Consider the following 13,956-nt stretch of genomic DNA (forward strand, 5'->3'; position numbering starts at 1 on the left):
TTACACTTAGATAATTCGTTAAGTTAGCCGAAAATCTTTGAATCCAAAAGTGGTAGATACCTTACTAGAGCTTTGCTTGTTGTACTGTATCTTCTTCCACGCTTCCATAATAATCGAACCCTATTTATCACCAATTCTATGGTAGCCCTGGTATACTACGTTTATATAAAGATGTGTAAAGATTTCTATTAACAGACAAATAATTAACCTTTCAGGGATCTATAATATTATCTTAAAGCATTTATTATGTTATTTAAACAAAGCAGTACATTATTCGAAATAAGCACAAGCAATAATTAAAAATAACCCCGTAACCTTCAATAAGCATGGATACTTCTAAAAAAATATTTATCAGAACTTTTCAACGGAAAACTTATCATCCTTCTCGAAAACCTGGTTATTATCAAATTCCTTGTACTCGACTTCATTAAATTCTTTTGCAAAGTGGTGGCTTCCGTCTCCGACTCTTAGTACTCGTCTTTTGACTACATCCAAAGGAACTCTTTTCCTGTCATACGCCCAACCTGTAAAAACCCAAATATATTAATTAAATGTTTTTCTTGATATAACTACAACATTGATCAGGAAGATAAATAGGACAATATGCATATATAAGTACTCGAAGAATCGAATTATGTTTTAAAACGTTAATTTTCAACCACAATTCGGTAGATGGCTAACCTTCGAATACAGAAACATTTTATTAAAATAATATTATATTATATTGCTTCCTTCAACCATTATAGGAACATCATCCAAAGAAAAATCTTCCTTTTTCGAGGAATCAAAGATAATGGACTGAAATTACAGACAATGGAAGCCAGGAAAGCATTGTCAGAAACTTTTTCGAAAGTGGACGACTTGGGGCTGATACCATAATTCAAAGTTAAGAAAAGAAAAAAAAGTAGTTCCTACAATACCTGCAAACCATAGAGTAAATAAGAAAAACTAGATGTGTTTACATACACATCTGAATGGAAACAAATAATGTTCCTTATACCCCAATAGCCCAGTACTCCGTCTCACTTACACTTTCCTGACATCGTAGATCTTTATCCCATTTGATTTTCGTAATCAAAGTTTTGTATTGGAAATTTTCTAGCATTAAAATTATGAAAAACGCGCCCAAGGCATTACTTGTGTTATTCTTTATTCTGTGCTACAAACCATATAGTGCGGCTGGTTACGTAAGTAGTAGTCCAGTTAAATTATGAATACCTTAAGATGCATTGCAGTGTTTGTTTAGTATTGGTTAAGCGTCTAGAACTAGGTTTTAGAAGTTATCAATGCTTTTCGTGGCTTTCAAAGAAAATTCCAAAGCGACAAAGTTTAAATTCATATTGTAGGAGCTTGTCTGTTATTTCAAGTATGATAATAATAATCACATTATATTTGATTTTGAGATATTATTTCTAAAATATTACCCATCTTCTAGAATAGGTTTCGATTACTTTTATTATTTGAATATTAATTTGTTAATTTTTTATATGTGTGAATAACGGTCGTCGGTTGAGTTATAATTGCGTTTGGGTCCCACCCAGGCATTGGGTATTTAATTCCTCGGCTGGTTAAGTCCTCCATCACAACACAACAACATTTTCGCTTACTGAGATGGTAGTAGGAGATTTTCAAATATTGTATGGTTACTCATAATCAGGATGGTTATATTTAAAATTGTGTAGATTTAAATAGCTTGATTTACTTTTAACAATAATATGTGGAAGTTTATAAAATTGAAATTTATAATTTTATCAATGCTTTAAGATGTTTAATAGTTTATTCAAATAGTAAACTATACTTTTAGTCATGTTTAAAAATAATAATTATGCAAATGCTCCCAACCGCCTGGAGCCAGTGAGACTATGCCATTCCCATTGGCGAACGTTGTGAGGCGTTGAGAGGGGAAGGAGATGGGGAAGGGCTTACACCAGGGCGATACTGAGAGTATCTTCCACTGTGGGACGTGCCTCAAGTATATCGTGCATTATTTTTAAGTAATAAATTGAGAAATAACACAAAATTCATCACAAAAAATTTACTTGCGTACGCCGGGATTTGAACTGGCGACCTACGATGTTCAATCGAGATCCTTACCCCTCCACAACGGAGGCCGTCATGTGTTTATCTGTTTGACAGCTTTTAGTTTAAGATAAATTAAATGCTTCAGTTACCTATTTTAGCGCACAAGTCAATGAATTGCTTAGTAAAATTAAGGTTCTCCAAGCCCAGTTCTGCCGACGCATAGTCCCATGGAAAGGCGTGATGGTAGTTATGCCAGCCTTCTCCAAGAGCAAACAAATGTAGTATTTTACTCTGCGTCCCACCTTTGGTTCTGTAAAAGGAAAAATATCACAAATTTTTAAATATTTTTTAGAGTAAAGTCCTCTGCACGGAACTACTCAAAATAACAGTACGTTTAACAATTTGTGGATCCAGTGAAAACTGAGATTAAATTTTGAAACCAAGTCTTGCATTTGTGCCCGATAGAATAATGATATTTCCACAAAAACTTGTCTTTGGAGATTTCGTTCATTAATTCATGTTCAGACCATATTTCTCAGAACGTATCAAAAATTTCACTTCATTTGGTTTCGTAAATCCTGAGAAAACGGTGTTTAAATTTCGAACCCAAGTCTTGCATTTTGTGCCCACTAGAATGATGATATTTCAACAATTTCAAAATTCAACGTTTATTATTATTACCATTTCATAGTTTTTCACTAAAATGAACGACCAAAAAGTTAACATAAAGTTACTGGCAGATTTGGAGTTGTTTTATCAATTAAATTTCTTTCAAGATATGGCTGAACCCAAAATCTTCTTCGTATTCTATTTTTTGTGTAATTATAATAGCAATATAGTAACACAGATTCACCAATTTAATCATCTTTTGATCCATAATAGCCCACTCTCCATGACCGCACGAAAACCTACCGACTTCTATCACTTCAAGACTCGGCAGAGAGGATAGAACGTTCACTAACATTTGTGCTTGGTATCAAAAATAGGGTGCTGTTAACTACTGTCAGTCAACCAATGTAAAGCTCGTGCCTTCAAGTTACTATCTCGTATCGTTTAAATGTATATTGGTAGGTACTTACCTGTCATAGGGTCTCATCCCCAAACTGTGCGCGAAGCTATTGATGGACCAATTGACATTGGAGGTCACTGTGTACTTGAAGAGGGCGCAGACTAGAAATGCCACCTTCAGATCCTCGCCCCAGAAGTACCAGGGGATGAAAGTGGGGAGAATAAAACAGAAGAATGGACCGATTATCGAGTTATACCTAAAACAAGAAAAAACAAATATGTTTCAACCGATACATTTTACGTAATCTATCACAAACATTTCACGCATCACAAAAAAGTTCAATGCTTTACATTAAATTAAGGTTAAGAACGGATTGCATAACCACTACAAATTAAATCAATAGAAGAAATACGCAACGATCATTTCCTATATCTAAGGTTGACATAAGATGGCATTTTCAAGCTGTATATTTTTATTTCACAATGTCTTCAAAATGCGAAATAGATTTCGTTCTAGCAGATCTCTTGTAATTGGCTAAGCAGTCCTGTTTTGACTACACCACTTTGCACCTGTCTGTAAATTTGTGAGTGTTCTATGTCCAGTCAATTCTGTCAAATTGGAGTGATCAACATTATGTAAAGTCTACTTACTTTGCGCATGCAAAAGTTTTTATGCATGCCATAGTCAAGCGGACATAATTCTGTCACCCGTTTCCTGCATCCAACATAAAATACAAATGTCTGCACATTGTTGTCGCATAAAATTATTTATATAAAATATTGCAAATTATTATTTTTTCTTTTTTAAATAAGCTCCCTAACAGGGGGACCTGAGGAAAAAAAATCACTCAGGGTCGGTCATCTTTAGGGATGCTGTGTGTTAGATAAAGGGTTTCCACGGAATCGAACCGCGTATAGAAATGTAATATATATTCAAGAATACCTGGCTAGCTCAAGCAGGTACCGTGTTTTTAGTTCGTTTGAGTTAAGAGAGATCAGACGCTTTCTAGGAGTGGACAGAACAAAGGGATTTCTTGGAAATAAAACACTATTATTGTGGTGCTTTTAAATGCCTTCAAAAAGACCTATATTACAGCACTGAAATCTACGCGTAGGAAAAGCTTAAATCTCTTTGTGGACGGTTAAAAGAATGAAAAAATGATGTTAAATTAATGGAAAGAAAGCAGAGACAGAAATTAATAAAATAAAGCATGGAACGATACCGCAGGTAGTTTTGTAGACGTCCAGGTGGCAGGCAGTAGAGAAAATGAATCGAAATATACTAGTACTTAATTGACAAACACTTTCAAAACACCGTTTAGCAAAGCAAGTCTCGAATTCAAAGCGGAGCACGTAACACTTTCTCGCTACCAAAGCTAAAAACCAAGAGACCGTCTACCCGCCTGGACCTTTGGGGATCCGCGGCTTCGCCCCGCCTCTCCGGAAATGGTGACACCCACTTTAAACGCAACCACGGGGTAACCATATGAAAGAATTTAAAAATACAAAGTACTTGATTTTAAGAAAATATTACGGGGTTGAATGTTTTAAATTTTAATAAAGTTCATTTTATAACATGTGTGGATGTTCTTTTTGGGAAAATGAAGGATAGAAAGTTCTGGGAGGGTATAAGGGGTGGGTAGGTGTGGGGGTCAATGTGTTCATGAGTGACGGACGAATGAATTCATTCCTCTAATTGCGATGCAAGGCACATAATAATAATAATAATAATAATTGGATAATTTGTAGAGCGCCGTTTTTGTGAAAAATCACCTCAAGGGCGCTGTACAATTTATACACATGGGTCGAGAGTGCGGCTGGAGAAGCCAAAGGTCTCCCTCAAACGGTCTTTCCCGATCCAACAGGTAGGCAAACGCGTCCTAGTTAAATCTCACCACATGAATACGAGCACTCCTGCTAAGTAATCAAACAGGTAGGGGCAGGGCCGTATTTGTACTTTTCACAAGTATAGGCCACTTCGTTTGTGCCGCCCCCTACCCCCTTCTTGGAAATTGCCAACGATAATATCTATCATAAAAAAAAAAATTTAAAAAAAAAAAATAATAATAAAATTAAAAAAAAATAATTACTCACTTTTAGGCTGCCATTAGGTGACACACAATTTTCAAAATAAATATTCAAATGTAGGAAGTAGGTATTCAAAATTAAAATTAGTACAATTTAATTTAATTAGTAAAATTTAATAACAAGAATTACAATTTTTTCGGGTTTTTTTATTGACAAAATCATATAATATCTTCATAGCTTATAATATCTTCATAGCTTATAGTATTCATTAAGTCAGACGCTCAGAAGAGCCAAAGAGTTAAGTTTTTCTTGCGACAGTGAAGACCATTGGTAATTTTTCACACGCTTTAAACAGGAAAAACTCCTTTCTCCAGAATAATTTGTTTCTGTACGCAAGGGTAGCGGGGGTGACTGTTCATCACATCACCCGCCCCCGATCCGCCGCCACCTTGCCGCCCGGGCAGAAGCATAAATATAAGTAACTATCTAACTAAAGTACTAGGAATTAGCGCCTTTAAAAAATGATATTTATCGTCTCTTAGTTATAAAACTCTGTCTATCCACGGGGACTTTTTTTGTTTATAATCGCATACACGGCTTACCAAAGCGAGCGAGTGCCGCCCCCTGAACTCTGCCGCCCCTAGGCTGCGGCCTATAAGGCCTATTGACTAATCCAGGACTGGGTAGGGGTGTTGGTTATCCTATAAATGATCCCGGCGTGGCGGTACCCACACCCGCCTCACAAATTGCAAATCTCTTCAAATTATTCGTAATCCGGTTACAAACGGAATTACAAGCCTTTAAAGAACGAACGAATGTGTATTGCGATGGCGAAACACATGTTGATAAAAATCCTAAAATTTTCGCATTTCGTCATTGTATATTATTAAGAAAAATGCAGGTGCGTTAACACGTGTTCCGATAATCCCGTTTTTAACCGGATTTTAATAAATCAGCAATATCTATTCACTTTTCTCCGTGCACATTCACAGATAAAATCAAAACGTTATTAAATTAGTTGTACTTACTTTGTCTGGAAGCTAGCAACAGGATCATTGAGTATGTCCGACATGTCAATGGTCTTCCCTCCCTCGATAACTGCAGGACGTTTTGTAATCACAAGCCACCCGATATGCGCAAATAGAAACCCCCTTCTGGGATCATGAGGGTCCGCGTCCGTATCGCTGTACTTGTGATGCGTTCTGAAAAGAAATTAATAATTAAATTACAAAGTCAAAATATTCGAGATGATATGAATTTTTTGGTTAAAGTGCGTTCCTGTTTATAATATTTTTGGAAGTTTGTCTGTGAATCGAGACGCGTGTGTTAGTTTTCTGACACGACACGTAGTTAGACAAGTAGCCGGAATTGGAAGCAAAGTGTACTGAGTTAAAAAAATAATTGTTTTTTTCAAATGGATATTATTACCTATGTGTTTCCACAAACACAAATAAAAAAATTGACGTCTTTCGTGATCGTAGGGTAAGGCTTACAAATCCGGAGGTCACGGGTTCAAATCTTGGGGTGCGCAAGAACATTTTATTCAATTAATTTGTATTGTTTCATGATTAATTAATTGCAAATAATACATACTATTTATTGTAGAAGTGGAAAAAATTATCGGTGAATGGCCATGGTAAAAAACTACCATTCAGACATGGAACATTGCTTGAAAAATGGCTTTACCCGTATTTGGTGACGGGGCCTACTCTGTAACTTTCGGGTTAACAAACCAGTAAGTTCTTGGTTTAACCTTTCCTTTCCGATGCTGTCAACTGAGTGAACATCGTCTCTCATTAATAAAATATCGCTCTAAATATACTAAACACAGAGTTAAAATTTTAGATATTCCTCCGCAATGCATTTATGTATTGAATTAAGTAATTATAATATATAAATGTATTCCTCCGCAATAAATTTATGTATTGAATTAAGTAATTATAATATATAAATGTATTCCTCCGCAATACATTTATGTATTGAATTAAGCACCGGAGGACGAGGAATTTTTGAACACTGTAAGGAAAGGGTTAATACGCATTTGTGGCGTAACTAAACTGGCGGCAGGAATATTTTGAAAGATACACAGTAGGACCCAGGTCTGAATAGCCAGGTACTTCCTACATTCCTATTTTCTATCTTCTTACTCTTTCCACTACAATTTTTTTTATCGGTTTTAGTGACCAAAACCATAAGTTGGCAGTGGTGGCATAGTGGTACTTCTTCAGGTCTATGTTTGTAATTTAGTTTTAAGTAAGCCCTGATGAGGTGAGCATTGCTCACATAACATGTCGGTTGTATCTAAAAGTGGTTAAAACTGATTTAATTCTTATTTTTTCATAATTTTGCTGAGTTTGAAGAAATGAAAAAGATTTAATTATATAACATTGTTTCTCACCTGTGATCTCTTACCCAGCGATAAATGCTCTGTTGATTGGAGATAGAATGAGAAATGGCCAGTAATATTCTGAGGGGCACTTTCGCCTTGTAGGACTTGTGGGACCAGAGTCTGTGCACTCCTGCCGTCAGCCCGAGGCCACCAAATATCCCGTATATCCAGGCTAAAAAAAATAATTTTTTATTGGAACCTTTTCTTTTTATAACTTTTGAAGATAAAAATATAATACTAATAAATCTAAACGGAACATGAAACAGAACAAGACACAGTAAAATATGGACTTCTCATTGCCAAAAATACTTGGCAATGATGAATCGGTGGAAATCTTTAATTTATCACTTGACAAATACAAACGATCGTTGCTGAGGCGGTTTAGTTGTGTAAAATAAATCCTGTATTTTTTTAAAATTAATATGTGAAAGCCGCTCAAAAGGGCGTTAGTAAGTAACTAACTAACTGTAATGCTGTTTCTCCGAAGGGGTAGGCAGAGAGGATGGATCGCCAAACAGCTCATGGAACACACTCCTTGCCTCATTCACATTGTTACATCGCCTCATGCATACTCTTTTATTATTCTGACTCATGACAAGGCCCGACTCTAGTACCTGATTCACTTGATCGTGCCATGTCTTCCTCGGGCGTCCCTGATTTAATCTACCATTCGCATTTGTGTAATATATTCTCCTTACATTTCTTTCTTCCTTCATTCGCTCTACATTCACAAACCATCTGATCGTCCATTTCTTAATCTTACTCATTAAATTTACACTAGCCATGCATCTTTGCGGATCTCCACATTTTTCACACGATCATATATGATTTTATCACACTTCTGCCTCAGGGATATAATTTATTCAGCATTCAGTCTACTTTCATCATTCAATTGTAAGTTACATGCCTCAGTGCCATACATCAGGGTAGGCACCAGCACTCCATTGTGAACTGCTAGCTTCGCTTTTTGGACATTTTTTGCTAGCGCCAACCCCGTTAAGTCATCCATAATGGAGCTACCTGCATTTGACCTTCTTTCAATATCTCTGTCAACCTTCCCATCTCTCTTAAACATACTATTATAATCTCCAAGTAGTATAAAACAAAGTCTCTATCCGTGTCTGTCTGTTTGTGCGCTTATTTCTTCTAAACTACTCAAGAAATTTTGATAGGGTTTTCACTATATTTGTAGAGAGTAGAGAAATGTCGATGTCATATAATCAAGTCGTAAAAAATATATTTTCGGCGCTTACATTGCTAACTCTGGCTAAACCTTATGAGATACATCAAAATAATGCACTACGGAATTGTATATCTTAAAAAGGTCTACTGAAAAATCAGCGATGACATATGTTTATCTCTTAAGGATAACCCCCGGGTACACGTCAGCTAGTAAATTAAATAAAAATAAGTTAATTAAAACTAATTAACCAACAAATTAATTAATAACTAAATAAAATATACAAAAAAAAATAGGAGGTAAAAATAAAGTGACTAGGATATATGATGGGGATGAGTTGTAAAGTACTTGACTACCAAATATTAAAATAAATTTAACTTACCGAAAACATTTGATTGCCATTTTGATGTAGTTATATGAAGATAGAGTGAGTAGAAAAACATCACATGCATGAATATGTACATGAAGATGTTCAGCCATTTGTATTTATAACTGAAACAATAATTCGGAGAATCTTTCACAAATTTAAAAAAATTATTTAATATCTCCTAGATTTTTTTAACTCTTAAACCCTACCTGGGGTACTGGAGTACCCCCCTGGTGTTTAAAATATCAACAATTTTAACAATATTTAACTGTTGCGAAAATTGCTCTAGCTAATCTACTCTCGATAATTGGCGCGTAAGTACGTCAGAAAGCCGTGACCGCCCGGCAAGTGCAGTCGCATCCACAGGTGTTCCGGGGTACCCCAGTACCCCGTGGTAGGAATAGTGTTATTTCTTCCTTCCAGTTATACTTGAATTACTGAAGTTATTTTCGACATCTCTCTGGTAAGTTTACACATTATTTATGATTTACTTTATTTTGTGATAATGGTTAGGTAACAGTGTTGATAGGGAGGGCCTGCGCCCAATAACGAGACATTCATGGACTAATAATGTGTAATGAATGTAATGACAGTGTATGCAGTGTAATGAGATATGACAATTAACAATTGGTTCACTTCTATACCCACAGCCAAGAAATTATTGGAAAAAGGGATAACATTAGTTGGAACTGTAATGAAAAATAAACGAGAAATTCCTCCGGTTTTCTTGGAAACTAAAAATCGAGAGAGATGCACATCAATGTTTGCCGACGACGGACCTTTCACACTTTTGTCGTATTGTCCTCTAAAGTCAGCTAAAAAGAAAGTTGTAATTATGCTGTCTACCATGCATGATATCCCTGACAAGGATAATGAAGTTTACCTTCCAGAAATAATACATTTCTATAATAAAACCAAATGCGGAGTGGATGTGTTCAACCAACTTTGTAAGAAGTACTCGACGTCCAGGAAGACCAAAAGGTGGCCCATGTGTCTCTTCTACGGGTTGCTAAATGCTGTTGATGTCAACTCTTGGGTCTTATTCAAGCTGTCAACTAACATCGATAAAGAGAAAATCACCAAGCGGCGTGAATTTCTAAGAGTTTGTCAATGGCACTCATAAAGCCTCATATGAGAGCAAAATTACAAAGGCCAAGTTTACCCCGGGATTTCAGAGAAACTATACGTGCAGTCTTGAATATTTATATTGAAGATCATAGGCCGGTCCATGATAATTCCAAACCTGGTCGCTGCTGCTTTTGTCCGCGCACATAGGACATAACATGTTGATCTGTCTGTAACACTTGTCGCCGCCATATTTGTGCTGACCATCTTTACAAAATCAGTCCTTCAAGTAAAGGCAAATATGTCTATTAGTTTTTATTAATAAATTTTATTGTCTTTTCATATAACTTTGCCATAATAAAAATAATATTTAAAGAAATATCAAAAACTTCTATTTTATTAATCTTTTTTGCGCGGGGTACTTCAGTACCCCGTGGTAGGAATAATTACATTCCCAGAGTGGTAGGGTTTAAGAGTTAAGCTCGACTTTTATAGTATATTAAAGTATAAGTGGATAAACAGGTCTTTAAAACACGCGCGATTTTTCGAGCACGACGGCGTAGCCGAGATCTCGAAATAAAGCAAGTGTTTTAAAGACCAGTTATCCACGAATACTTTACGCTATTTTTTTTATTGGTACACTTTGAAAACATAAATATTGATATAATTATTAAAAATTTGGAAATAAGAACTATTAATGAATTCGTGATGTGACATCACAATATCTTGTTGTCACGGAAATGAAAAACACAATTGACATTGACTTCACATTTTGTTGATTTGTTGATGTTGCCATGGTAACTTTAAAAAACGCGCGTTCCATAAAGTGGGATTTAAACACGCTAGAGCGTACTTTAAATGAGTAAAAAAGGGCACCAATAACAAAAAATATGTTTTAATTCAGAAGCAAAATTCTCAATCGGTGATTTATGGCATAGTGAATATTCAATAGCTTTCTTTTTAAGTAATTGCAAATAGTACTTTTAGCTCAATTCTTCATGAGCTATGGAACATTAAAATAGGTATTCAATATTTCACTGGAAATATTTATAATTTTTTTTTAATAATATTTATTGAAATAAATTAACTTTGTCGTATTCCGCTGCACGCTTAATATGCAAAAAAATATTAACAGCACTTGGTTTCAACTAAATTATTAGAAGAAATAGCTTTGTTCTGGGAGATGGTAAAAGATGCATTAAAGTTCCAATTTTTCTCAATCAAACTTTAGTTTGAAGATTAGGAAATACGCACCAATTATTAAGAAACCCAAACTAAACACTCATAACCTATTTTATGCATGTGCGTCTTAGGCCCCGTAGTAAGCGTTCAAAGATGGTTTCAAAGGAAGAAGTAAATACGAATGTTGAAGAGGGAGCGTGCGATTATTAAAAACGAAAATAATTTAAATAATTTAAAATGGTGAGAATATTTAACTAAACACGGTTCGTTTTAAATAGAGCAAAAATTTTTCCACAAATGGTTTGGTTGCATTTAAAGATATACTGTGAATTTTTTCATACTTGTAACATATTAAACAACCGAACAAAACGCGTTTTAAATAGTTTTCGGCATAACGAATGTATGGATATTATCTTCAAAAATTACATTTTTTCGGAACTTAAAGAGTTAACAAGAAATTTGTTATAAATCGGTAGAAATTGGGTATGCGGGGCTTAAACCCCCGACTTAAATAGTTGTTTCCATTACATATTTAAGTTAAAATCAAGTGTTGTTTTTTCAAAGAGCCTTTATATGCAGCGAAATTCGACAAGTTTACAAAAAAAATAATAGGTTACTACACTAATAATAAATCGAAAGGTTTGGTGGTTTAGACATATTTTAAAAGAAGGTTTTTATTTAAAACAAACTTGTTGGAGATAAAGTGGTGTATTATGCCGAGTTGCATCATCTCTTTCTTTACACATCTGTCCTGATAATGAATACTGTAATTCTGTCCGAAACGTTGGCTAAAGAAGGAGGTAGTGCAACACAGAATAATATCCCAAAAGTAAACCACCATAATACTTTTGGCTTTGAAAATCAGAAAATTATATAAACCTTAGGGATTTAAATTCAACACATGGAGATTCTAAATGTTAATATTTGAAAGTTAATTAGTCACATACAAAACAATCAACATATTTGAATAATTATAAAGGTGTAACAGCACGTACATGGAGGATTTAAACCAGCGATTTTTGAGCATATTTGGAATTAAAAAAATGTAGATGCATTGTATTTTGCTGTTCGATAAAAAAAAAATTCGATTAAAAACAAAAATCTATTTTTCCATCATACTGAATAGTTGGGTGCAGCCAGCACGCCTCACGTGATACACACTCCGTCTCGTTCCAGCTGCACGGTAACAGAGGAGATAAAGAGCGCGTATCACGTGATCCCGTCGCCACGAGAAGCTATATGATCCGTGGCGGCGTATGATAAAGATACATTTTATTTTGTTTTTAATATTTTCAATAAGTTCAAGTTCAATATTTTTTACTCTAAATATGGTCAGCAATCGCTGGTCAAAATCCTTCAGGTGGGTACTGTTAGATCATGTTTAAAAGAAATCAAACAGCTTACGCATACTCCTTGTGAACATAGGGCTCGTTGTGTGAAACTGGTTTATTAGGGTCAAAATGTTCAACTTTTGACATAGTAAATGCATTCAATATTCCCGAAGTCATTTTAACTCCTAGGGTGTTCATCAAAATGAATATGTTTAATGCGTAAGTTCAGGTACAAAAAAATGTGGTAAATTTATTTATCTTCTAATAATTGGATTATTAACGTCTTCTTGAAAAGATTACTTCCTAAGAAAAAAATTACTTTAAAAAAAAATATTCTAACAGCTATGGTAAGGTAATGGTAAGAAGTGGTTACAGTATTTAACACAATGGTAAGAAGGGTTTCAGTATGTAAAACAATGATTAGAAGAGGTTAAAGTGTGGAACACAATGGTTAGAAGAGGTTAAAGTGTGGAACACAATGGTTAGAAGAGGTTAAAGTGTGGAACACAATGGTTAGAAGAGGTTAAAGTAGGTAGCACAATGGTTAGAAGAGTTCCTCCCGAATAGAGGAAAGGTTCCGAGTTCGAGTCGTGGTCACAAACAAATCTGTATTTTTTTTCTTTTTTGTGTCTACCTTTTTTTAAAGTTTATTTATTTAAACTTTGTAAAGTTATGAAAACAAAGTTATTTTCAATGATCTATTATTACCATTGGAACCCACTTAGTAATAAATATGTATTAGTTTTAAGTCACTAGTTATAATCCCTTCACTGACTTCAGACAGTTTGAGCAGTTGGGACTCTTGTGCGATACTCACATAAAAAAGGTTTCCTATGCTGACATTATTTGGATCCCATAGTATACGAGGAAAGAGTTGATTTTTTGGACATTAACCTTCGTTTTCTTTAGCCATAAATAAAAAAAACTCATGTTTTACATTTAGACTTTAAATTATTATGACTTTTTTTATAAACCACTGTCAAATAAAAAACTATCTTGTGCATCAACCAATATTACTAAGCACACTAACTAAGTAGTAAAAAAACACTTATTTATATATAACATCACAAAACTCACGTTACAGCCTAAAAGTACGTATATGGATTTATGGGGATTAACAACTTCACCCTGAGGACAGCTTATGACGACTATAACTAATCTCTTAGTTGCAACCTTATAAAACCTGTTTCTGTTTGCCTAATTCATCTCTTTTGTTTAACGATTAAGTAATTTAATATTACTAATATTAAGTAAATATGACGAGCTTACCCGCAGTACAGGATAATTACTCACACATATCGCAGGACAATCGCATACTAAGCGAAGCTATTATTTGTTATTTAAAACTTATCTTATCCTGGTAACTGTCATTTCTAAGATAAGA

At 34.7% G+C, this 13,956-nt stretch overlaps 1 protein-coding gene across 1 annotated transcript; it reads right to left on the bottom strand.

The window, feature by feature from the left end:
* Nucleotides 1–351: 351 nt before the first annotated feature.
* LOC149420839 (acyl-CoA Delta-9 desaturase-like) lies at nt 352–13,451 on the bottom strand. The gene is made up of 7 exons (XM_089635129.1): nt 13,390–13,451; nt 9,010–9,119; nt 7,457–7,619; nt 6,087–6,260; nt 3,102–3,287; nt 2,172–2,332; nt 352–524 (listed from the first exon to the last, which is right to left on the bottom strand). The coding sequence occupies exons 2-7, from the start codon at nt 9,089–9,091 to the stop codon at nt 352–354; spliced, it is 939 nt and encodes a 312-aa protein (XP_089491255.1). The 5' UTR covers nt 9,092–9,119; nt 13,390–13,451.
* Nucleotides 13,452–13,956: the final 505 nt, after the last annotated feature.

The sequence above is a fragment of the Hesperophylax consimilis genome, chromosome 9 (genome assembly GCF_061612785.1).
Source record: "Hesperophylax consimilis isolate HC1 chromosome 9, BYU_Hcon_1.0, whole genome shotgun sequence".
NCBI lineage: Eukaryota > Metazoa > Arthropoda > Insecta > Trichoptera > Limnephilidae > Hesperophylax > Hesperophylax consimilis.

Excerpts from the sequence above, each read along its gene's own strand:
- LOC149420839 (XM_089635129.1), bottom strand. The coding sequence starts at position 9,091 with ATGTACATATTCATGCATGTGATGTTTTTCTACTCACTCTATCTTCAT. Across the intron at positions 7,620-9,009 it reads ATGGCAATCAAATGTTTTCG|CCTGGATATACGGGATATTT; the intron begins GTAAGTTAAATT and ends TATTTTTTTTAG. Across the intron at positions 2,333-3,101 it reads GGGATGAGACCCTATGACAG|AACCAAAGGTGGGACGCAGA; the intron begins GTAAGTACCTAC and ends TTCCTTTTACAG.